This window comes from Plenodomus lingam (assembly GCF_022343315.1).
Source record: "Plenodomus lingam strain CAN1 chromosome Unknown contig_18, whole genome shotgun sequence".
Taxonomy (NCBI): domain Eukaryota; kingdom Fungi; phylum Ascomycota; class Dothideomycetes; order Pleosporales; family Leptosphaeriaceae; genus Plenodomus; species Plenodomus lingam.
In genome coordinates this window covers 1,809,702-1,833,484 of record NW_027093935.1, presented here as the reverse complement: position 1 = coordinate 1,833,484, position 23,783 = coordinate 1,809,702, and the positions used below count along the sequence as shown (strand labels likewise).

Sequence of the window (23,783 nt, the reverse complement as noted above, 5' to 3'; positions counted from 1 at the left end):
AGGGCAGAAGGCTAGTTCAAGCCGAGAGCAGGCTTGATATAAAATCGGCCAGGTGATTGCACGTTAGAGATGGGAAGGGTTGTGCTGCAGTCGTCGTCTTTTTGAACCGGCACAGTGGGACAAAGGCGATATATAGCGGGGAAGACATCCCATCTTGTAACGCCCACACTATTCAAAGACGGATCTACGCGAGATAGATGGAGATTTAGTCCAGTGGCTCTAATCCCCGTACGCTTAACGGCTCAGATCCAAGACGGCAGGTTGAAGAATGATTGGTCTGTGTTGCATCATGACGACATGTCCAACTACCTTGTCCCTCAATCCACCACCCTTTGTGCATGTGAACGAAATCTTCTTTCGGCTTGTCCGTGACATGGAAGAGTTTGGTACAACTGAACAAACAAACAAACCAATTCCTAGGATAATTGCATCTTCATAGGCTCAGCCAAGACTGGAGATAGCACGATGGCAACGTTCACTCCGTGGTGCTGGACTGCATCTTTGTTCAGCTGGGACTGGATAATACGCAGTCTCGACTGAGTTGGCGTAATGATGTGGCACGCTTATCACTGCCAGTTCGCAGCCGCAATCAATCTGCTTTACGGTATTGGCCAAGGAGAGTCGACGGTTGCATCAGCTCCCAGTAACAAACCTTGGAATCGCCCGCATTCACATCACGAGAACCAAATATGGTTAGCGTACCTTGGCACCGAACGAACCCTGAGCCGCCACTGTGGAACTCCTCCATGACGCATTGCTTACTTCTGGGTACTTATCCCATGTTCCTCTGTACCCTATCCAGGTGATATGGAATTTTCGCAAAGTTGGCAATGCATCTCTCAGATTCTCTCCTAGGGCACAGCAGCCCTGATTCGGTCCACTTCAAGAATTTTATCAACGCGCATCTTTCTCCCTCTATCATCATTGAACCATTGGATTCCGCATCTTTGTCAATCAGAAGGCTTGTCAGTTATAAGAGTGATGCAAAAGGACAAGTCCAGTAACACAATGCTCAAGTTCGTATTGGTTATTTCGATTCCGGTCATTATCGTTTGAGACAAAACTACCTACCACATCCACCAACCTTGCCCTGAGGACGGCTGACGGCAGCATTTTCCAGTTCAAGGGTCAGATCATATGCACGATCTAGATTCTGCCATCCAGAACGTAGGATTGTATGACTGCATTTATTGCGATCGAATCATGATACGTTCATCCAAGCATGGTGATACAAGCTTACCGTCAACCATGTTCGACCAAGTTTGCACCCGTTTTGCCGGGAATTACAATGCTACTCTGAAGATGCGCGGAGTTGAGGTATCCATTTATTTTGGGGTGACAAAGAGCTCCTCTTTTGTACAACCATAATCTCGTAGGACATACAGGCTCTGCATGCCAGACATGACGTCAAGTCGCGCAAGAATATTTGGTTTGGCTAAATAAAGTATCGATTAAGCAACCAATATCTGACAGTAGCCCTCGACATCGAAACAAGTTACCAAGCGATTTGCACAATTTTGAAACAGATGATACGATATCTTCGCCTAGCGACGCACAATCATAGTTTCCCTCCTGCGTTGTTCACCATATATTCCAAGACCATGACGCTTGTTCTTGCTTTGTTCCTCTAACGACCGAAAATTCCTCGAGATATAACTATTAGACAACTTCTCGGCGAGACTTTGGGTTATCCAGAACGGCAGGTCGCTTCGCTTCTATGTTCCAAGCCCACCAAGTACCTTCGTCAGTATATGCCAGAGGACGATAAAAGAGCAGGACATGGGATGGGGCCAGCACACGCATCTCGTATAAGGCTGAGAGCTGACTGCATTGCGCAGTCCTCGGGGTTCATTGCTGAAAGACGGCTTGTCAAGCCACTGAGACTGGCTGAGTGAGCTTACGAAAACGTGCAAGGTGTCAGCCGAGAGGTTCAATCATGCAGGGACCAGAACTGCAACACAAACACACAACATCGTTCCTTTCGATACATCACGCCATGCGATTCTGAAAGCTTGAGTCGCACACTACAACGAAGGCTTACTTGTCGTACACGATATCTCCAATGTATGTAAGATAGGCGATTGCTCTTCCAAACTTATGTTCAGCCTATCGAATCGGGGAACGAGCAGATCAGGGCGCATTCGGCATCCTCACCTGTGACCACACACAACCTCAAAATGGACTTCGTAAGGCCGCCCTGATGATACGGCTCCCCACAGGCAGTCTTTTCTGCAGCCACCAGCTCTCGTGGAGACAGAGGGCTTTACACTTTTTCTACTTGGTACATACGCCAACGTGAGTTCTGACAAATCACATCGTCTCGGTTGAGGCCGAGGCTTGTTATAGCTTTGTGTATGTAACGCCACGAGGACAGAAGATCGTATTTGGACCCCAAAAGCTGCAACACACAGCAGTATGGTGGTGCAGTACTCCCTCAGTCCGGTCCGGTCAGCCTGAGGATGCGAGATAAATTCAAGATGGGCAGCCAAGTCGAAGCATATTCCAAAGACCATCGCTCGCTTCAAGTTCTTCTGGCTCACGATGCTCTTATCTAAGTTGTACTACATGGGCGTTCTGCTCGGATGCAAGTTTGTATCGGCAAAACCAACTACATCGACTTGTGGTGAGCTCGTCTCAGCCCTTCCAAACCGCGTTTTTTACCCAGAGGCACCAACCTACAATGCCACCATATCATCATACCCATTTCTTCAACTTCGTTTACATCCTTCCTGTATCGTCCGCCCAACATCTTCGCGCGATGTATCTACTGCTGTCAACATCTTGAAAGAGAGCAATCAAACTCAATTCGCGATCAAAGGAGGTGGTCATAATGCTAATGTGGGCTTCAACAATATCCAAAATGGCGTCACTATTGATATGCAAAGCCTGAATGCTGTCGAGATTTCGCGAGGCAATGAGGTTATCAGAGTCGGTGCGGGGGCCTTGTGGCAGAATGTATATGATGTGGGCGACAAACGGAATCTCACTGTTCTCGGGGGACGAATCGGTGTTGTTGGAGTGCCTGGGTTCCTGACTGGAGGTCCGTAATGTGACCTTTTGTACCGCGTCTCAGCCACTGACCAAGATATCTTTAGGCGGAGTATCCTTCTTCAGTCCAGAACGAGGGTGGGCTTGTGATGGAGTTGTAAATTTTGAAGTTGTGCTTGCCAGCGGTGAAATCGTCAACGCCAACGCTACGTCTCACTCCGATCTGTTCGCTGCTCTGAAAGGCGGCCAAAACAACTTCGGCGTCGTCACGCGATTCGATCTCAAAGCTTTCACTGCTGGGCCGATATGGGGTGGTCGTGTGCTATACGCACCCAACGCCACCGTCCCGCTTCTCACAGCCTACACTGAAATGAAGCTCGGGACATATGACCCATATGTTGCTGGATGGGTGACTGTACGATACAACCACACCGCCGCAACCTTCAATCCCATCAGTATTCTATGGCACACCAAGCCGCAAGTAAAACCCGGCGCAATGCAGCAAGTCGTCACCGTCCAACCCCAAATCTTCAACGGCATGGTCGAGGCCCCGATCAGCGAGCACACACGCAACGCCTCACGCAACGTCGTCGCCAATCCCCAGCGCACCGTCTGGGCCACAACCTCGTTCAAGATCTCCCCCACCATCGTCCTTCGCATCCACGACATCTGGAAGAAACACGTCCCCGAAGTCTCGAAGCTGTACGCCCATGCCAAACCCGTTGCAGAACTAACATTCCAGGCCCTTCCCGCGCCCCCCAGAAACGGAAGCGCGCCCAACAGCTTTGGCTTTGCGGCCTCGGATACGCCAGAGCGGGATCTGCTGTTTCTACAGATCATCTTCACATTTGAAGATGCGTCTGCGGACGCGGGGTTTGAGGAAGCGCTCAAGGATTTCTTGAAGCTGTTTGAAGACGCGGCGAGAGAGGAGGGCGTGTTGCATCGATTCAAGTATTTGAATTTCGCCGCCTCGTTTCAGGATCCGTTTGCCGGGTATGGGAGCGAGGAGTTGGACAAGTTGAGGGCGGTGGCGGGCAAGTACGATCCTGAGGGTGTATTTCAGAAGCAGGTTCCCGGGGGGTTCAAGTTGATTTGAGTCCTGTTGTTTGTTGGTGGTGTCATTGGCATTGTAATTGTTTTTTCCTTGATGATGTGGCTGGGATTTGATGGATAGGGTGTAGGTGTAGTCAGAATATGACTGTGAATTTCGCGTAACGTTACCAGCGTCCTCGAATGGGTATTTGGGGAAAACAGTGAAGTCGTCCGGCCATTCTGTCAAGTCTATTCTAGTATCTCCATCTTCACTCATTCAAACACGCCAAACATCTTCACCATACAGCACCACAAAAAGAAAAATCGAACATCTTCATCATACTCATTAACCACTGCCCCCAAACGTATCAAAACCCTCCCCACCCCCTCCCCATCCAACCTAAACCCCCACCACATTCCCCTCACACAGACATCTACACACCACCCCACACAAACGATGCACCCAGTCACCCTCACCTTCATAATAGCCGGACTCCTCACCTTCATCATAGCCGGACTCCTACTAGAAACCTACATCCTCTTCGCACTAACACACGCCGGGCTGCAGCGCCACGACAGCCGCGTGTATAGGAGCAGGGTGGGAGATGCATTGAGATTGGAGGGGAGGTAAGGATGTACCGCAATATGGAAGCAAGGATGGAGGTATAATAGATTTGGGGGTGGGTTAGGGGATAAGTGGGAGAGTTGAACTTCAAGCGTGATAGATGGGATGGATGGGAGGGGAGGAGGTGGGAGGTTAGATCAACATCACGTGGAATGAAAAGATCATGCTTGTGTGATTTGTACCGTGACTTTCTCCGCTCATGTAAATGTCCATGCCAATGCAAACCCAACGCTAACAATGCTCATGTAAACTCCAAACCCAATGCTAACCATACAAATCCCAAAACGTGGTATACAACGCCCACCATGCCCATGAAAATGCCCAAAAGTTTCTCATTACGGAAATGGTAATGTGGTATCTCGTACAAAATGTACGTTGTCCGATTTAGTTGTTATATAAATCGCTGAAGTGCACCAACTGTGTCATGCTGGTGGGAGGGAAGAAGAAAGGTGGTGAGGGTGTAGATGTAGATGTCAATGTTGTTCCAACAAAGGGAAAAGTCTCCATTGGTGTAGTCGCGACTGTCATGTCGTGATGGTGATGGATTTAGGACTTGTACAGGCGGGCCCATAAGCGTCCAAGGACTCCTCGAGTGCTTCCTGCGATCTTGCCGGGGATGAGGGAAAGGTCGTGTTTGCCCTTGACCGTAGCGCCATTGAGCAAATGCTTGAGTGCGCCGTGTGAATTGGTAGCAGCTGTGGAAATCGATGGTGTTTGTGACTTTGTGGCGAGAGTGTATGTGACGGCGGGGGTGACTGGGACCGCGACGGTAGGGGTGAAAGGGATCCGGGATTTAGAGTTGGTAGGGATCATGGCGGTAGGAGAGATGGGGAGATCGTTAGCTTCCAGTGGCTCATCATCTACAATGGCGATCTCAGGTGTAGTGTTGTGGGAAGTAGTCGGCTTCGGTTGTGCAAGGGGTGTGGTGTCGACTTCTGGAAGTGGTGACAGGTCGTCGTCGTCGTCGTCGCTATCGCTGAATGCGGAGGGTAGTGGCCAATTGTCTAAGTCGAGGTTGTCGAGGAGGCCATGACCGAGTCCGAGGTCAGCCTGTGAATATGAGGGAAGCAAGATGGAAGAGTCATCATCCTCGAAGACGTCCACCATGGCTTCGGTGTTGGCGAATTGGTTGCGGAAGGCTGCGAGGGCGTCCATCGCATTGTGGGGATTGGAGAGGTTACGGCGCGCGTAAGCAACTTCAGGATGATGCGCTGGAGGTTGCTGGTCGCTCAGAGACTCGGCATCCGATGACTCTGTTGTGTCATAATCTTCATCGGAATCAGGAGTTGACACATCGTACTCAAATACGAGATCAAAGGCAAACTCCATATCATCTGTCTCGTCTGCAATCTCGTCTACAAGAATCTCAGTGGTGACGCCATCGACAATGTCATCAATAGACAATGGCTCAGGTATACACTCCTGAAGTTCATAGAATAGCTCCCAAGCGTCTGCAAGGTCATCAACGGTGTTGTCCGACGGAAATGTCCTATGCCCATAGCTCTCCAGCTCTGGGGGAACGTTCTCCTTGTTGCTATCGTCTGAAAAGCCATAAAACATGTCGTCCGACGTGAATGGCTTAGCTGGGAAGCTGTGTGTAGGGAGGACATTCTCCTTGTCGTTGTCGTCCGAGTACGCTTGATAGTTCTCCCAGCTGTCGTCGGTATCATCGCTAGAAGACGTAGTTGAGGGCACATCGTCAATGTCCATCTCACTGGTTACGTCGAGAGCCTTGTCGTCGTCGGAGTATGGCTGGACTTTGGCATCAGCTTCATCGATGCATGGTTGGATAACGTCCTCAGCCTCATCCACATATGGCTTAAAAGTAGCTTCGACATCGTCTACGAATGGCGTAAAAGTAGTCTCGGGCTCATCCACAAACGGTTGAATGACTTCCTCGGGCTCATCCACATATGGCTTGAACGCAGCCTCGACCGTATTGACATATGGCTGAACGACTTCCTCAGCCTCATCAACGTAAGGCAGAATGGCATTCTCATCCCCATCCACATCCGTAACGATTCGCAGCCGAGACCAACGAAAGACGACAGTGCGTCGACAATCGAATCCATTGTCAGCCTTGAAGCGCTGCCAATTGGAAGCGTAGTTTGTGCGATGCTTCGGCTGGAGGTTCGGGTACACGTAATAGCTCATTTCGGGGTAGGCTGGTAGTCCGGGGACTTTTCCCAGTGCGTGACATACGAGGTCTTCTTGAGCATAGCGGACCTGGGATGCGATGATGTCGTTGACGGTGGAGGAGATGTCAGAGATTAGTGCGGTGGTGTCAGTGTTGGATGTGTTGGAGATGGTGTCGGACGTGTAGGAGTCGGTGTCGGATGAGTTGGAGTTGGTGTCGGATGTGTTGGAGTCCGTGTTGGATGTGTTGGTGTCGGTGTCGGATGTGTTGATGTCGATGTCAGATGTGTTGGAATCTATCGACGGTGAGGATGAAAGGCTGGTGGGGTATTGTGTGGTCAAGGTGGCCTCGTCCTCTTGTGACTTGCCGACGATGGGTTGTAGAGGCCCCAGTTCAGAGATTGAGGGCGCAGAGGCGTCAGCGTTGGCTTTCCAGGCTTCAAAGTCGAAGTCGTCGTCGTCGTCAGCAGCCCAGTCGCAAGAGGAGGTGGGGCGGTAGAGAGTGTTGGACGGCATGTTGGAAAGGTGATGTGAGATGGAGATGTTGTGAGATGAAGATGGTGTGAGATGAAGATGTTGTGAGATGGAAGTGTCGTGAGTTAAGATCGTTGAGAAGTCAAAGTGTTGAGAGGCAAAGCCGTTGCAAGGTGACAGCGTTGCAAGCCCAAGTAAACAAGAGATAAAAGTAACTCAAGGTGGAAGATTCGTAGACAGCAAGTAGGAAGAGTAGAATCAAAACCGTGAGTTGAATGAGTTCAAAAGCAAAGACAAGAAGAGCTCGTGGGTACGGACAGCGTTATATACCTCTACTGCAGAGCCCTTGGGACCACACGACAAACGAAATCTGGCCCGTGTCAACTGCAGCCTACAAGCACGACCCTCTACTCTAGCAAAACAACGAGGTTGGGAAACAAGCTAAACACTCAGCGGTGTGGTGAAGGCGAGAAGGCATTGTTACTACACAGCGCTGGGAAAGCAAACGGAGGGTGGAGGGGGGCTGGTGTGGCACCTTTCACTCTCACGGTGTTTAGTCAGGCGGGTCTTGCTAGTGTGCTATGCGAGAGTAGAATGTGATTTTATCTTTCATTCCATTGCAGAAGCTAGATATCAAGCATAAAATCCCAACTTCAACAGTACAGATGGTCGATCTCGTCGACTCGAGCGGCGTCGAGACTTGGATCTCGACCGCCCCGAGACAGTGACCAGTGAACCAGCAACACCGCATCTGGCGTCGTTTCGAACCTCCCCAGTGCAAGACTCACAGACTGGGCAAACGCTCTTGCATTGCCTCTGTCCCGCTGATTTATTGTAGAATTGTGATATCCAGCACTGACAATGGAGACAATGGTATCCAGACCCCTGTCCACCCCAAACCCCCCTTCTACTCGAATATACACAAACGAAAGAAATGCCGAAGCTAGGCGGTAGACCACGGCTATTTTTGTTATTGTCTCAAGGTCGTTCCTGCCTTATGAGTCTAGCGCGTCATCAGCTGCTCCTGCCTCAACCACACTTGCCATAACCGCACCTGCCCTAACTGCTCCTGCCTCAACCGCAACTTCCCCAACCACACCTTCCCGAAAAACTGCCCTGTCAACCCGCATCAACAATAAACACACACACAATATACCCAATTTCCGTCCCGATTCCCGCCTCTCTACACACCCGGCAATCACCGCTGCTTGGGCGACATCCCAGCACGTGAGCGTGTCTTTCACTTCACCGCTGTTGGAGTGGCACTGGTCTGCGGAGGTGTGTGGTTTGGGCGGTGATCGGTTTGGAGATGGCGAAGGTGTGGGGACGGTTGAGTGAGGTTGGATGGGCTGGGGGTTTGTTTTGGTGGACTTGGTGGGCTTGATGGACTGAGGACTCGGTAGACCCAATAAACCCCACAACACAATTAACCCGTGGCCTCGCCCGCAAAACAATCCAATCCCCAGACTCTACATCAACATGCCCATCTCCATTTCCACACTGCACCACTCTACCGTCCAATCCATCCCCACATAGACAGCTATAGCATATTCAACATCTGTTGTGACGGCCAAATGCAACATTCAAATCCACTTGAAACAACAATGCCTCTGGATGCACTGATAGCCGAGTAACCGTCTACCACGACTCTCGCATGGCTTTTGGTGGCGAGGACGTTAGTAGTTGGGTCTGGTGTAGAAGTCTATTGCCAGGGAGTTGGTGTCAGGCGATTGGTCAATGGTGAGATGCGACTGGGGGATAGGGACGAGGGGATTATAAAGTAGAGGGAGGTTCTGTGATTGAAGAATTTGGGGGGTATGGGACATGAATGGGTGGAGAAGTGACATGTGTCAAGGGGTAGAGAAGTCTTGTGTATGAAAGTCTAGAGAGCTTTCTGGGCACGTGGGCGAAATGTCAGATTCTTCGTATATTGATTGATACATTGTATTGCGCAAAAAAAATCCATCATTCACATGTACACATCGTGAGCGCTCAACTCGTCGTCTTTCTATGCATGACGCCTGCAGCAGCCTATGACCAAAATTAGCATACACAAGCACAACTGACCACACATGCGGGGCCAAACCCATGGGGAGAGTAGAATAATCCCGCCAAAAAAAATCACACTCACCTGATGACTCGGAAACACCAAAGTATCAGCAATCACCACATTCTCCCTCCTTGCGGCCGCAAAAACCACCACCTCGGCGATATCCTCGCCCGTCAACGGCTCGACCCCCTCATACACCTTCTTCGCCTTCTCGCGGTCACCTCCGAACCGCACCACACTAAACTCCGTCTCCACCTGGCCAGGGTCAATCTCAATGACGCGGATGCGGGTGGCGATGAGCTCCTTGCGCAGGGCGTCGGTGAAGCTGCGGACGGCGGCTTTGGTGGCGCAGTAGATGGAACCCGAGGCGTAGGGTTCGCGACCTGCAATCGAGCCAATGTTGATAATGTCTCCTGAGGGCGGGGAGCGTGATTGGAATATCGGGAGGATGGCTTGGGTCATGCCGATGAGGCCGGTTACGTTGGTGGAGAACATTGTGTTGATATCGGCTTGGGAGATGGAGGGTGCTTGGGCTACACCTTTGACCAGGCCGCTGTTGTTTTGATCATGGTTGGGTTAGCATTGCTTGCATACTTCCTAGGACCGGTTGAGGATGTGGGAGGATGGGACAGGGAGAGCATACGCATTGTTGACGAGGATGTGTATGTCTTTGAATTCCTGGGGCAGTTTGCCAACGAACGCATCGACTTCCTCTGGTTTGCTGACGTCCAACTTTACAGGGAATACTTTGACGCCTTTTGCGAAACCCTCGATTTCTTTGGCCAACTCTTTGAGCGCATCTTCTCGCCGCGCCGTGAGGATGAGTTTCAGGTCATCGGGTTGGGTACGAGCAAACTCAATTGCAGTGGCCTTCCCAATGCCTGATGAGGCGCCGGTGATGAGCACTGTCTTGCCCTTTAGGCGTTCTGCTTGCTTGCTTGACATGTTTGCACTAAGTAGGCTGTGCAAGAGTGAGAATGATGGTGTGATGCGGGGTCGGATAGGAGCTCCAGCTAGAGTGACAGCAGTGCGGAAGAAATGCGAGGGACGCAGGAGAGGCATGTACCCTCAGGATCTGCTATTCACAGGGGGCAATTGGCTTCTTATGAAAAAGATAACGGAGTTTGTAAAAAGGTGGGCGGCCCATAGCTGCTGGTTGGTGGAGGGTTGTGGATGGAATTCCGAGGTACGCGAGTCAGGCGCACTGCATGGAGGGGGAGGGTTGAGGATGGGAATGTGGGGGTGCAGTTATGTCATTGCCGAAAGCTTCATCACACACAAATCACTTGCATACATCGTCGAAGTAGAACGACTAAAGGAATAAGGACTTGGGATCATGTCTTCGTATCATTCCTAACCATGCGGCTCGCTTGCTCTGATTTTCTATCGCCCATAATCGTACCTCCGTTCAATTGGGTCTCCAAGCACTCGATACTTTTGGTGCGGGGTATAGCATCTTCCTGGCAGCAGGTCAGAGGCATCTAAGCCTTGCCCTTCCTCTTGAGCTCGGCCTCCTCCTCTTCCCTCAGCTCTTGGTCAATCTTTGCGCCTTTGGATGGCTCGTTGCCGTGAGCGCGGGCTGGCAGAGTGGCGTCCTTTTCACGACGGACCGTCTCGATGTCTTTGTCCTCCTCCTCGTTTTCGCGCTTCTTCTCACGCTCGAGCTTGTTGGCGATTGATCGCTCGTCCTCTGTTGGTTGTTAGATGTTGTCCAGAAGAGTAGTCAAGTTGGTGATGACATGAGCTGCGGGATAGGTGGGCATACTTACTGGAATCAGTGGCCTTGTGTGAGTTCTCCTTGCCCTCGTGGAATCTGTTCTCCTTCTTCTCCTGCTCAATCTGAGAGTCAGGCACGGTGCGCTGGTCATCGTTCTGGTAGACAGCAGAGTTGCCGACGTTGGAGTTTCCAGACATGATGATGGAAGTGGATTGGTTGGTTGGACTTGAGAGAGGTATTGGGAATGTACAAGAGAGATGAAGGGAGTTTGATAATTGATACTCTCCTTGTAAGTACTGTCCTTCCCTCTTTTATGGAGGTTTTCACATACTGTGCGCACAGACAAATAGCTCGTGGTGACGTCACGTTTGTGCTTGGAGCGCGATGAGATCATGGTGGGGAAGAGTGCGCCAAACTTCAGGAACGAGGCTTCTAGGGCGCAAGGCTGAACAGCCCTGAACGGTCCTGGATGGTGTTTTGTTTGCGGATATCCTGTGGCACCGTGGCCTGTGTGTGCGGAAGGCAGGTCTCGAACGGGTGAACCGTGAGGTTGAATGCCATTTCCAGGTGGGAATGGGTCAGAGACTGGATGTTCAAAAAGTACATGACCTTTTATCGTGTATTGGTTCCACTAGCATTTTCATATACACAAATGACGCTGCTGGCTGACTCGGGCTCTGGTCTGGTCGCCTTTCACCATGAGGGTGTGGTGTGGTGGACTGTATATCGTCAAGTGAATGTATGGCAGCCTCGGCTAAACTTGCCTACAACGCGTACCCTCAACGAACCTCCAACAACACGCGCCCGCACCCCATCTCCACACCAAACTCACAACCTCACCGTGTCGCTATCCCGAACAGTGTCCCACTGAAAAAGATGCCCTACAACAACACGCCAATAGCACCGGCCAAAGAGATTACCGGCCATGTCTCTCTTCCACGTAAGCCTCCATCTTTCTGCTTGTCCTGCCATTTCCAAGTCACATGCATGCTCTCCATGAGCCTCAACCACCCCTTCTCCCAGCACCACCCTCTCCAACCCCCTACTAACCCCCGCCTCACAGTCGCCCGCGTCCAAAAAATCATCACCGCCGACCCCGCCCACCTCACCGTCTCCAAAAACGCCTCCTTCGCCATTGCCCTAGCCACCGAAATGTTCATCCAACACCTCGCAACCACCACCCACAACGTCGTCAAAGCAGAGCGCAAACCCCGTCGAAACATCCAGTACCGCGACGTTAGCAGCGCAGTCAGCAAAACAGATAACCTCGAGTTCCTCGTCGACGTCGTGCCCAAGACGACAACCTGGGGCGCCGTGAAGCGCGGCGGCGACGCAGCGCGCAAAGGCCGTGCAGATGGAGGCAGCAACCGGGCTGGGAAAAGGGGTGCGGGGCTCGCGGAGGCAGAAAATGGAGAGGGAGAGGACGATGCAAATGTGCTACCGAGCAGGGAGAATCAAACGCTCGAACAACGAATCGACCAGCACACGTCTGCATCTGCCTCTGCATCTGCCGCACTCACAAACGGACATAAATCCGACGACGCAATGGACATTGACACCCACACCTCCCATGACCACCACCGTCCCCAATCCCAACCCCAACCCCACCACCAAAACCCCCCAATCGACCAGGACGAAACAGATACAGAAGACGACCCAGCAGCCATGCAACTCGAAATGGAAATGCGCGGACCCCCGCAGCAAAACCATGTCGTGCAGCCCACGACGCAACAGCCCCAGACACAGACGCACAATGTCAGAAGGACGTCGGGTTTTACAGCGATCAACGGGGTGAAGTAGTCGTGTTTGACTGCGTGGATGCGTTGGGTTGGGTTGTGTTGGATGGTCTATCCAGGGTTGATGTTAGTTCTCACCGTAGTTTTGGGCTTGGTCTTGGTGCTGGCGGTGTGTTGCATTGAGTACTTGGACGGATACATGGGCATTTTGCATTACATGTCATGAGCATGGGGGATACAAGATAGGAAGAGGAAAAAGTAGCGATATATACCTTCATACCCCTCTAAACACAAAACCAAGGCCACAATTCCTCATTCTCCATATTCGATTACCCCTTTGGTATACCCGCCGTGTGCTATTCATCCATCTAGATGTATACACACCCATCCCCAGAGACAGCAATCCCCACATGTTAGACATGACGAGTAGGTAGACGAGATGTATATTGTGTAACTGTCAAGACCCGGTGAGGCGGTATGTGTTGATCTTGAATGATTTTTAATCAATTATTCACCTAGATCCAGTGTCCATCCCCCATCCCCCATCCCCTCTCCAGCTCAAGACCCACCTCGCACCCACCAACCCCCGCACCCAATGCCACAGATCACGCCCCACACACTCTTCTCAATATCCTCTTTCGCGAGCTGATGGGGGTGAAACATTCGACTCGTGATGTCGCAAGTCTGCTAGGCAAAGGATACAAGGATATGAACACACCCGCACTTGGCCCAATCCCATATATTCTTCTATTACTATACGCTGGGCCATTTTGAAATCTTTCAGACAAGAAAGGGTTATGAAGTTGGAGTGCTGCAGCGGTGGTGTACATTTCCTCGCTGCTTGTACTGGAAAATTCATGTTTGGGCAATATGGAGTTGGATGAGTGCAACTCTTCTTGTGTCCTTCTTTCTCGGTCTTCGGAATTCACCTGATATTCTCGATCTGCTGGCTCTCCTATAGCGACTTGCGTAAACAAAGGCGTTTGCCCTGCTCCTTGTCGAGTTGCTTAGTTTCGTCAATAGGTGGCCTCTTCTTCTGACGCTGCTCGTTCGGCCCACGCTGTTCACTAAAGCCTACACGCTTGATCGTGCTATTTGGATCTTCCTGGTTGATGGGCTGGCTCTTCCCCGTCTGAACCTCCTGGCTGACCGAATTGCTATCCTCAGCTTGTCTCCCTTCGATCAGGGTCTGGAAACCTGACTTTCTGTTATAGACCCACGTGTCTCCGCCTTTTGCATGCACTGTCGTATCATGCTGGTCGTCTTCCTCGCCCTCGCGAACCCAAACCTCAATTGAATCTCTCCAGTTTGGTAGACATGTCGTCCGACCAATTGCGTGGCTTGAAGCCTGCCAATCCACACCAAACTTGCCACTATTGATTTTGCACATTCTGAGATGACCAATCTCAGTAACTTGCCCATGCTCCGCTTCACCATCTACATTTTCGACCAGTTGCAGCAAATCCTGTACAGCAGAAACGGTGTTGGAAACGATCTCATCTTCTCGATCCTTCTTCTTTCCAACACACTTACTAGTGAAAAGGCAGCCGATCCAATGGCCCTGACTGTCCACAGGAGGGATAAGTAATGCAGAACCAGATGGCACATGTTTAGCCTTGGGATTCCACGTCAAAGTGCAATACCGATTGTAGATGGCGAATGCGCGAGGATACCGTCGCTTGAATTCCACAGCGATGCCTGCGCCCCATTTGCCCAATGCGTTGCAAGCGTGGATGAGTAAAGTACGCGGAGGAGCAGCAAATATGTCGCCAGAATGGTACTCGAGCCGAATATTGCGGCCTATGGGGCGACTGCGTGTACTTTCCATGGCCTGAAACTTGTGGTCAAGCCAGCCTTTCTCGAACCTGGTGGAGTCGAGGCGGGGAGGTTTCCAAGTTTTGAAGGAGATGGAGAGGGAGGGCGATAGTGTTGGTTCGGTGAGTGGTGTAGTAGTGGACACTCCAGCTCTGGGCTGCTGAGATGTACTTGGTGGTACTGGTGGTGAGGCGCCCAGTGCGATGAGAGAGGCTTGAGAGTTGGCAGGTCCTGGAATAGAGGATGAGGTGGTGGCAGGCGTCATCATGGTAGGCTCATGTGAAGTGCTGGCTGTCGTCGTGTCTGTAGCCATGCTTCTGTAGTTATCGAGGCTGTTATCGAGGTTGTTATGGGCCGGAGATGAAGACGATGTTTGAAGCGGGCTAGAAACAGACATGTTATGTGGGGAATGATCAGTGGTGAGCGGTGAGCGTTCTCAATAGCTGAATTGATGCGTCAACGTGGGAAATGCAAAGTGTCGCCGTTGTGCTAACCATGTGGTGGGGGAGGTGAGGGTGAGGCTTGTGGTTAAGCCGTGGGGGTCAGCCGCACCTGCCTCACAAGACACAAGAGGAAATCACACATGTATAGAATCACTTCGCTGTTTGAATTCACCGCGATGCTGATGGCTTGATGCATGGAAAGATGGAGAGATGGGTGGGAGTGATGATTTGGTGTCGGTTGTAACTTGGAGCGCAAGACAAGAATGTGGGGGTATCGCCAACATCGTCCAATGGACATACAGCCCAAGATCACTAGGTGGTACTGCAAATAACCAATATCGTGCAGTTCTATCTATACCGCGTTGGATATTTGATGATGATGAAGTTGTTGTTGCGCTGTCTCGAGTCGGTTCCGATGACGCTTCGCACAAACCCAGCCCCCCTCCCAACCAATCAGCTGCCTCATAATCAACCCAATGCCAATTCCGCCGCCCGTGCCAAAACTTCAACATCGGCAACCTCCCTCCAAGCCCCGTCCCGTCACCCGTCACAGCAGAGAACCCTCCATCCCACCGCCGTCACCCAACCCCCCCCCCCCCCACCACCCGCACGCACTGCTCGCACACAACGCTTCACGATGCCCGTCCTCGCCACCAGCACCCGTGCAATCGCACGCTCATGGACTGCGCACCAATTGCCTGTTGCGCGGGCCGGCTGCACCGCCATCCAGACCCGCGCCGCCTCGGCTTCGAGCTTCGACAGCCCCTTCAAGAGCCAGAGCCCGGATTCGACAAAGATTCCCTCGTTCGCCGCGTACAGGAATAAGGGGGGCGAGACAGGGCCCAAGGTGTTCCAGTACTTCATGGTGGGCACCATGGGTGCGCTGGCTTCGCTTGGTGCAAAGGCGACTGTGCAAGGTAGGTTGTCCTTGCTATAGGCCTTCTCCCTTGCGATAGTTGAGAGGAAAGGATGTGACTGCTTGGCATGGGTGAAGGGAGGATAGAGGAAGCTAGGGAAGCGCAATTGGCTGTTTTGGAGATGGATTGGGGGGGATGGGGTGATGAGATGACGAAGAACCAAAGCGGCTGACCACACTGCGCCCATAGATTTCCTCGTCAACATGTCTGCTTCCGCCGATGTTTTGGCCCAAGCCAAGGTCGAAATCGACCTCGCTGCCATTCCCGAGGGCAAGAACGTACGTCCCCGACATATGGCTGCAGACAATGGCTTTGCCTGACCCAAAAGAATCAAAGAGCTAACGTACACTCTAGGTCATCATCAAATGGCGAGGCAAGCCCGTCTTCATCCGCCACCGCACCGAAAGCGAAATCAAAGAGGCAGAGGACACCAAGTGGCAGTCGCTGCGTGATCCCCAGCCCGACTCCGACCGTGTCAAGTCTCCCGAGTGGCTGATCATGTTGGGTGAGTCGCCTCCCCCCAAACTATCCATCCTGCCACACCAGCCACCAAACTACATCGCGATACACCGCCACAGGCCAGCAACAAGGAAAACAGCTAACACTTCAACAGGCGTCTGCACCCACCTGGGTTGTGTCCCCATTGGCGAAGCCGGCGACTTCGGCGGCTGGTTCTGCCCCTGCCACGGATCCCACTACGACATCTCCGGCCGCATAAGAAAGGGGCCTGCGCCGCTCAACCTGGAAATTCCCTCGTACGATTTCCCCGAGGAGGGCAAGGTCGTCATCGGTTAAGCTGTATTTGTTTGCGGCCTTGGAAGGAGAGGAGAGAGGAGGATAGAGATGTAAGAGGGGAAGTAGACGAGGCAACGGAAATGTGCCAACTGTGTCAATAGGAGAAAGCGAGCATTACCAATTTTTTTCTTTTGTGGCTATACTGGCTTTGCCTCGAGGCTTGTTGTGGGCCTTTGGCTGTTTTTGACTTGTGTTGAGATGAGATGAGGTGAGTGAAGAGTGCGAGAGGGAGCGATTGACTTGGATTCGTGGGTGTATGTATGTGCGTATGCGAAATGCCTGTGCTGGCAAAATGTAACACCACTTAGACTGTCATCATCAATTTCTCTCCTTATTCATTCATTTCATCAATCTAGTCCATTCAGCCAACCTCATCACTTGATTTCATTCAAAGCCAACCCCATCACATCATTAGCTCCCTACCCCTTCCCCCCACCTCACTTCTTCTCTACTGCTGTCCTCCCAAAAATCCCTGCACACCCTTCACCCCCTCCTCAAACCGCCCGGCCTCCACCAATACCAAATGCCCCCTCGGCCTGACCCCCAACTCGGAAAACGCGCGCTTACTATCACTCGCACCCTCGTCCACCGGGGTATCATACTCGTAGTCCCCCCACCCCAGCGCATACTTATGCCACACCTCATCCTCTGGGTGAAAGTAAAACGTTGCCTCCGACCGATCCTTGCGCGACTTCTTGCTCGGGTTGGCCGCGCCGGCGCCGCCCGCCGTGGACGCAGAGGGCGTGGTGAGCGTGCTGGCGACCTCGGTGTAGCATTTACTCAGCACGAGGTAGTGGGTGAAAGCATAGGGTTCTTTTTCCTGCAGCGCCCATTGGATTTCCTCGAGCAGCATCGTATACATTGGGGGCACGATTTCATGGGGCATGTTGATGAAGCGCTCGGTTAGGATGAGGCCGATTTGAGCGCTTGCGGAGGCGAGGAGCGGGGCGAGGTCGGGGAGCGAGGGGTTGGATTTACGGGCCAGGTAGGCGGTTAGGTCTTTGATGACTTGTTTGTCCTGTGGGTGTTAGAGTTGTGCGTGGGTTGTTGTTGGAGGGGCGGGATGGAAAGTACCTTGTGTGTGGTTAAATTGAGGACGGTGAGGAAGGCGTAGGGGTCGGTTTCATTGCCGTCGACTTTGACGGTGCTGCCCAGTAGTGGTTGGGCGAGTATGAGGTCGGTGAGTTCAGAGAGGTTGAAGAGTTGCGAGTCGATGTCTAGGAGTTGGCGGAGGAGCGTTTTTATGCCGTGGAAGTCTACGGCGGGTTGAGGGTCGAACCATTCAAAGTCGACGTTGACCATGTCCATGTCCTATTATTTCATTCTGTTGTTAGCTGGAGGCTCGTGGAGATGTTGCTTCTACGCTGCAGGTGCTGGTAGTGGTGTAGGCGCATACCTCGTCGCTGCCAGAGTCGTCGGCATGGTTGTTTTTCCCGGCATCAGATGCATCGGGGAGGTCTTCGGGGTCGTGTTTTGACTTTCTTTTTGCCATTGTGTGTGTCTATGGTATTTATTGGTGTTGAGTCGCAAAATGATAGTATTCACTGTTGGACTACACAACTTAGTTAGAACGCGGTCGCGCCTGCCGCTATCGATAAAGAAAAAATGTCAAGCATCCCCCACCCAAATTTCTGCGACTCAATCGTACCCCTCCTCGCGTACTTACTTCGTGCACCCCCCCCCACCCCAACTTTCCTCGATAACTAGACGGCCTTTCTTTTTCTTTTTCTTTTTCTTTTCACACATTTCCTTCTGCTACCAAAATCAATTGCACTCACCAGCGCGATATTATCTCTCATCATGGCGACTGATGGCTCTGACCCAATTCCTCCTCACAAGACGTTCGACACCATCCTCGTCCTCGACTTCGGCTCCCAGTACACGCATTTGATCACTCGTCGGCTGCGCGAACTCAACGTCTACTCGGAAATGTTGCCATGTACGACAAAGATTGCTGAGCTGCCCTTCACACCCAAGGGCATCATTCTCTCGGGTGGCCCCTACTCAGTCTACGAGAAAGATGCGCCACACGTCGACCACGCCGTCTTTGATCTCGGCGTACCGATTCTAGGCATATGCTACGGTCTTCAGGAGATGGCCTGGCACTTTGGAAAGAATGCCGGTGTAGCTGCGGGCGAGAAGCGCGAGTACGGTCACGCAAACCTGAAGGTTGAGAGCCACGGCGGACACATGGACCAGCTGTTCAAGGACGTCGGAAAGGATATGGAAGTGTGGATGAGTCACGGTGACAAATTGAGCAAGATGCCAGAGGACTTCACGACGATTGCGACGACGACAAATGCGCCGTATGCGGGCATCGCGCACAAGACGAACAAGTACTACGGCATCCAGTTCCACCCGGAGGTCACACACACACGAAATGGAAAGATCATCCTCAAGAACTTCGCCGTCGATATCTGCCAGGCGACCACCGACTGGACCATGGGCAAGTTCGTTGACCAGGAGATTGCGCGCATCAGGAAGTTGGTCGGAGATAAGGGCCAGGTCATTGGCGCAGTCAGCGGCGGTGTTGATTCTACTGTTGCCGCCAAACTGATGAAGGAGGCCATTGGCGATCGCTTCCATGCCGTCATGGTAGACAACGGTGTTCTTCGTCTCAATGAAGCCGTCCAAGTCAAGAAGACACTCGACGAAGGCCTAGGCATCAATCTCACCGTCATCGACGCCTCGGATCTTTTCCTCGACCGCCTCGCCGGCATTACCGACAACCCCGAGCAAAAGCGCAAGGTCATTGGCAACACCTTCATCGAAGTCTTCCAAGAGCAAGCCAAGAAGATTGCTGCAGCGGCTGCTTCCTCGTCCAAGGCTGGTGAAATCGAATGGCTGCTCCAGGGCACCCTCTACCCCGATGTCATCGAATCCCTCTCCTTCAAGGGCCCCTCCCAAACCATCAAAACCCACCACAATGTCGGCGGTCTACCCGCAAACATGAACCTCAAGCTTATTGAACCCCTCCGCGAACTCTTCAAAGACGAAGTTCGAGAATTGGGCGTGGAACTTGGTATCCCAGAGGATCTCGTGTGGCGCCACCCCTTTCCCGGCCCAGGCATCGCCATTCGCATCCTCGGCGAAGTCACACGCGAACAGGTGCGCATTGCGCGTGAAGCAGACTTCATCTTCATCGAAGAGATCCGTAAAGCGGGTTTGTATCGCAGCATCAGCCAGGCGTTTGCAGCGCTCTTGCCTGTCAAGGCAGTGGGCGTCATGGGTGACAAGCGTGTGCACGATCAGGTGATTGCGCTGAGGGCGGTGGAAACGAGTGATTTCATGACTGCGGATTGGTATCCGTTTGACGGCGAGTTTTTGAAGCGGGTCAGCAGGAGGATCGTGAATGAAGTGGATGGCGTCTGCAGGGTGGTTTATGATAGTAAGTTGCTAGCTTTCAGCTGTCTTGAGAAGTCGTTTTTTAACTAACAGGATCGCAGTTACGAGTAAGCCGCCCGGTACTATTGAGATGGAGTAGGTGCTTCTGCTGCTGCTGCTGCAATAATAGAGTTGGCTATGGCACCGCTCCAACGAACGGACTCCAATATGCGAAAATTTTAGACAGGCCGAGAGCTCTGCTCATAAATAGATGATGGATTTTTTTTTAATGATACCCGATGACTTGGATATATTTTGTAGCTAGATATGAATGAACATGTACTTTTGAATCGTTGTGCGGCGAAGTGAGCGGACCTCCGAGATGATCGACGAGGCTGTTGGACCCTGGTTTCATCCACCTACTCCATTATCCCATTCAAGCTCCGACCCACCTCAATGAGGCCATTCACCCCCCTGCTTACAGTGCGAACACAATAGACATACAACTATGCGATGAATCGCACCTCGTCTTCGCACTCGCGCACCCGTCAATCCTCACACCCGCAACCTGCCCGCGAACCTTCACAATCGTCCCAAGCTGGACGACACAACCCATCCTCCTCGCAACCCGCGAGACCCACCCGTCGCGCATCCCATGCCTCATCCTTTCGCCGTCGCGCGTCTTCGTACGCTCAGTCCATTGATTCAGACCCCGAGGCAGCCGAGACCACCTCGACAGACCATGCCATTGTCGAAGAGATAGCGAAGATCAAGCGCTACGAGGACTTCACGACAATAGATTGGATCCAAGACGCCGCTCGTGAATCTCTGCGCCGCAAAGCCCGTCGCAAAGAACGTTCCAACCCGCTACACGCTCATCTAGGCGCTAAAGCCTTCCTTGGCCGCGGCCACGGGAAATGGCGTCGCAAGATTGCAGAAGCGTATGATGCAGGCCAAGCCTGGATTGTTGTCACACTCGTCGGAGCTGCCATCGGATTGAACGCCGCAGTCTTGAACATTGCGACCGAATGGCTCAGCGACATCAAACTCGGGCACTGCACCACCGCATTCTACCTCAACGAGTCATTCTGCTGTTGGGGCGCGGAGGGTGAGTGTCCAGAATGGAAGCGCTGGTCGAGTTTTGGGTTCTTCAATTACCTGGCATATATCTTGTTTGCGGGCGTTTTTGCCTGGACGGCGGCGACGCTGGTCAAGAGCTTCGCGCCTTATGCTGCGGGCAGTGGCATCAGCGAGATGAAGTGTATCATTGCGGGATTCGTCATGAAAGGGTTCCTTGGCTTTACGACACTGTTCATCAAGAGCATCGGGCTGCCATTGGCGATTGCAAGTGGATTGAGTGTAGGCAAAGAGGGCCCAAGTGTGCATTATGCGGTTTGCACCGGAAATGTGATTTCGCGGTTCTTCGACAAATACAGGCGCAATGCGGCCAAGACGAGAGAGATTCTGAGTGCGAGTGCGGCAGCTGGAGTGGGAGTCGCATTTGGAAGTCCGATTGGAGGTGTGTTGTTCAGTTTGGAGGAAATGAGTAATACGTTTCCTGCAAAGACGCTCTGGAGAAGTTATTTTTGTGCGTTGGTTGGCACGGCTGTCCTTGCCGTAAGTCTCCACATGCTATCTTCGACGTCTTATTCTTTGACAATAATCACGTCCCATGGTCGCATTGTCGAGGATCAAAGACATAAGAAAGAACATGTGCTAACACGTTCCACCTAGGCGATGAACCCCTTTCGCACCGGTCAACTGGTCATGTTTCAAGTGCACTATGATCGTTCCTGGCACTTTTTTGAAATTCTCTTCTACCTTCTCATTGGTGTCTTCGGCGGTCTCTATGGCGCCTTTGTCATGCACTGGAATCTACGCATGCAAGTCTTTCGCAAAAAGTACTTGTCCGCCTGGCCCGTCACCGAAGCGGTCGTCCTCGCCACCCTCACGGCGGTCATCTGCTACCCAAACAAGTTCCTTCGCATCGACATGACTGAGAGCATGGAAGTCCTCTTCCAAGAATGTGACGGCGGCAAAGGCTACGATAATCTCTGTAACAAGGATACTCGCTGGGGAATGGTTTTCGCCTTGATCATTGCGGTAATCATACGTACCCTCCTCGTCATCATATCCTTTGGATGTAAAGTCCCCGCCGGCATCTTCGTCCCCAGCATGGCCGTTGGTGCTGCGTTTGGTCGCGCGCTGGGAATCACAGTCCAAGCCCTCCATGAATCCTATCCATCTTCTCCGCTCTTCAGTGCCTGTGCCCCAGACGGTCCATGTATCACCCCCGGTACCTACGCTTTTCTGGGTGCTGCGGCGGCGCTGAGTGGGATCATGCACATCACCGTTAGCGTGGTGGTCATCATGTTTGAAATTACCGGTGCCCTGACGTATATCCTTCCCACCATGATCGTCGTCGGTGTTACCAAAGCGGTGTCGGAACGTCTGGGCCATGGCGGTATTGCAGACCGCATGATTGGACTCAACGGCTACCCTTTCCTGGATGGCAAAGAAGAGCATTCATTCGGTGTGCCAGTGAGCAAAGTCATGGCAGGCAAAGTCGTCTGTCTACCAGCCACAGGCATGGAACTACGACAACTCGAGCGCCTCATGAACGAGAAGCTCTACCAGGGCTACCCCATTGTGGAAAACCTCTCGAACAAGACCTTACTGGGCTACATTGGGCGCACAGAATTGCGATATGCGATCGACCGGGCGCGCAAAGACGGCGCAAAGGCATCGACCCAATGCAATTTCACGACCGAATCCACCATGGGCTCGGCAAACAAGGTTGATTTCTCACGCTTCTTCGACCCAACACCACTCGCTGTGCACCCTCGTCTCCCACTCGAGACGGTCATGGAGCTATTCAAGAAGATGGGGCCGAGGGTGATTCTCATTGAATACCGCGGACGGCTAACGGGCCTGGTCACCGTCAAGGATTGTCTGAAATACCAGCTTAAAGTCGAGGCGGGCGGGGGTCGGGGTCATGCTGGTGGTGGTGGAAGTAGTCATGGCGGAGGTGGAGCCGGGATCGGCGAGGATGAGAGGATGGAACGGTTGGCTGCTTGGGGGAGGAAGATGTTGGTCAGAAGTGGGGTTGCGAGGTGGACTGGGGTGAGGGAGGAGGGGGAGGTTAGGCTGGTTAGTCCGTCACTGAATAGGGATTTGGGGAGGATGGCGGGAGAGGATCGTGACGATGGTGAGGAGGGCAGTGGGAATGATGAGAACGAGGTGGAGTTGGAGGATAGGAGGGGATTGCGGTAGTTGTAGTATTCGGATCTTAGATGGACGTTTGAAATTTAAATTTAGACATTGTGTTTTCATTGGTGTTCTCAAAGGCGTGGATAGTTGATGAAATTGTCAGATTGTCTCTGAATAAGAAGGCTTTTTTTTCATTTCTTGGACTTTCTTGCCATAAAAGTGTCTTGCAATGGTTCAAAAGAGACCCATTCATCTGCTGTGTAGGGTCTCGACCATTTGGGCCAATGAAATGACGTTGTCTCCGCAATCCCTGCAGGGGAGCGCGGGAGGGCGCTAGTGGGTGTCCGTGCCCAAAGTCGCGTCCAACTGCTGGCAATTGTGGATCGCGGGCACAGGAGAGAGTCAACACCACCACCACTCACCGTTTACATTTACACATACACTTCCATACTGGGCCACCTGTACCGTCATTGGCCTTCCCGTACATAAAGTACCCTGGATTCGACCTCTCTTCAGCCGAA

General features: G+C 52.3%; 12 protein-coding genes across 12 annotated transcripts; 6 read left to right on the top strand and 6 right to left on the bottom strand.

Annotated features, from left to right (window-relative positions):
- Nucleotides 1-712: 712 nt before the first annotated feature.
- On the top strand, nucleotides 713-4,316 carry IAQ61_003996 (uncharacterized protein). The gene is made up of 3 exons (XM_003837517.2): nucleotides 713-965; nucleotides 1,018-3,040; nucleotides 3,096-4,316. The coding sequence occupies exons 2-3, from the start codon at nucleotides 2,542-2,544 to the stop codon at nucleotides 4,082-4,084; spliced, it is 1,488 nt and encodes a 495-aa protein (XP_003837565.1). The 5' UTR covers nucleotides 713-965; nucleotides 1,018-2,541; the 3' UTR covers nucleotides 4,085-4,316.
- An 875-nt stretch (nucleotides 4,317-5,191) lies between these two features.
- On the bottom strand, nucleotides 5,192-7,297 carry IAQ61_003995 (uncharacterized protein; the record flags this gene model as incomplete). Its single annotated transcript, XM_003837515.2, has 1 exon — nucleotides 5,192-7,297. The coding sequence occupies one exon, from the start codon at nucleotides 7,295-7,297 to the stop codon at nucleotides 5,192-5,194; it is 2,106 nt and encodes a 701-aa protein (XP_003837563.2).
- Nucleotides 7,298-9,247: 1,950 nt separating this feature from the next.
- On the bottom strand, nucleotides 9,248-10,250 carry IAQ61_003994 (uncharacterized protein; the record flags this gene model as incomplete). Its single annotated transcript, XM_003837514.1, has 3 exons — nucleotides 9,248-9,286; nucleotides 9,387-9,858; nucleotides 9,949-10,250. 3 exons carry the CDS (start codon nucleotides 10,248-10,250, stop codon nucleotides 9,248-9,250), a joined length of 813 nt encoding a protein of 270 aa, XP_003837562.1.
- Nucleotides 10,251-10,786: 536 nt separating this feature from the next.
- IAQ61_003993 (uncharacterized protein) lies at nucleotides 10,787-11,219 on the bottom strand (the record flags this gene model as incomplete). The annotated part of the gene is made up of 2 exons (XM_003837513.1): nucleotides 10,787-10,995; nucleotides 11,075-11,219. The coding sequence occupies 2 exons, from the start codon at nucleotides 11,217-11,219 to the stop codon at nucleotides 10,787-10,789; spliced, it is 354 nt and encodes a 117-aa protein (XP_003837561.1).
- Nucleotides 11,220-11,772: 553 nt separating this feature from the next.
- Nucleotides 11,773-13,209, top strand: IAQ61_003992 (uncharacterized protein; the record flags this gene model as incomplete). Its single annotated transcript, XM_066096162.1, has 2 exons — nucleotides 11,773-11,962; nucleotides 12,086-13,209. Coding segments are annotated over 2 exons (927 nt in total), but the record flags the coding sequence as incomplete, so codon positions are not given.
- A 504-nt stretch (nucleotides 13,210-13,713) lies between these two features.
- Nucleotides 13,714-14,970, bottom strand: IAQ61_003991 (uncharacterized protein; the record flags this gene model as incomplete). Its single annotated transcript, XM_003837511.1, has 1 exon — nucleotides 13,714-14,970. One exon carries the CDS (start codon nucleotides 14,968-14,970, stop codon nucleotides 13,714-13,716), a length of 1,257 nt encoding a protein of 418 aa, XP_003837559.1.
- A 256-nt stretch (nucleotides 14,971-15,226) lies between these two features.
- On the top strand, nucleotides 15,227-15,484 carry IAQ61_003990 (uncharacterized protein; the record flags this gene model as incomplete). Its single annotated transcript, XM_066096161.1, has 1 exon — nucleotides 15,227-15,484. The coding sequence occupies one exon, from the start codon at nucleotides 15,227-15,229 to the stop codon at nucleotides 15,482-15,484; it is 258 nt and encodes an 85-aa protein (XP_065954037.1).
- A 72-nt stretch (nucleotides 15,485-15,556) lies between these two features.
- Nucleotides 15,557-16,195, bottom strand: IAQ61_003989 (uncharacterized protein; the record flags this gene model as incomplete). Its single annotated transcript, XM_066096160.1, has 1 exon — nucleotides 15,557-16,195. The coding sequence occupies one exon, from the start codon at nucleotides 16,193-16,195 to the stop codon at nucleotides 15,557-15,559; it is 639 nt and encodes a 212-aa protein (XP_065954036.1).
- On the top strand, nucleotides 16,137-16,728 carry FES1 (hsp70 nucleotide exchange factor fes1; the record flags this gene model as incomplete). The annotated part of the gene is made up of 2 exons (XM_066096159.1): nucleotides 16,137-16,211; nucleotides 16,312-16,728. The coding sequence occupies 2 exons, from the start codon at nucleotides 16,137-16,139 to the stop codon at nucleotides 16,726-16,728; spliced, it is 492 nt and encodes a 163-aa protein (XP_065954035.1).
- A 448-nt stretch (nucleotides 16,729-17,176) lies between these two features.
- IAQ61_003987 (uncharacterized protein) lies at nucleotides 17,177-18,220 on the bottom strand (the record flags this gene model as incomplete). Its single annotated transcript, XM_003837509.2, has 3 exons — nucleotides 17,177-17,746; nucleotides 17,803-18,039; nucleotides 18,125-18,220. The coding sequence occupies 3 exons, from the start codon at nucleotides 18,218-18,220 to the stop codon at nucleotides 17,177-17,179; spliced, it is 903 nt and encodes a 300-aa protein (XP_003837557.1).
- Nucleotides 18,221-18,528: 308 nt separating this feature from the next.
- Nucleotides 18,529-20,163, top strand: GUA1 (GMP synthase (glutamine-hydrolyzing); the record flags this gene model as incomplete). The annotated part of the gene is made up of 1 exon (XM_003837508.2): nucleotides 18,529-20,163. The coding sequence occupies one exon, from the start codon at nucleotides 18,529-18,531 to the stop codon at nucleotides 20,161-20,163; it is 1,635 nt and encodes a 544-aa protein (XP_003837556.2).
- A 402-nt stretch (nucleotides 20,164-20,565) lies between these two features.
- IAQ61_003985 (uncharacterized protein) lies at nucleotides 20,566-23,325 on the top strand (the record flags this gene model as incomplete). The annotated part of the gene is made up of 2 exons (XM_003837507.2): nucleotides 20,566-21,669; nucleotides 21,787-23,325. The coding sequence occupies 2 exons, from the start codon at nucleotides 20,566-20,568 to the stop codon at nucleotides 23,323-23,325; spliced, it is 2,643 nt and encodes an 880-aa protein (XP_003837555.1).
- Nucleotides 23,326-23,783: the final 458 nt, after the last annotated feature.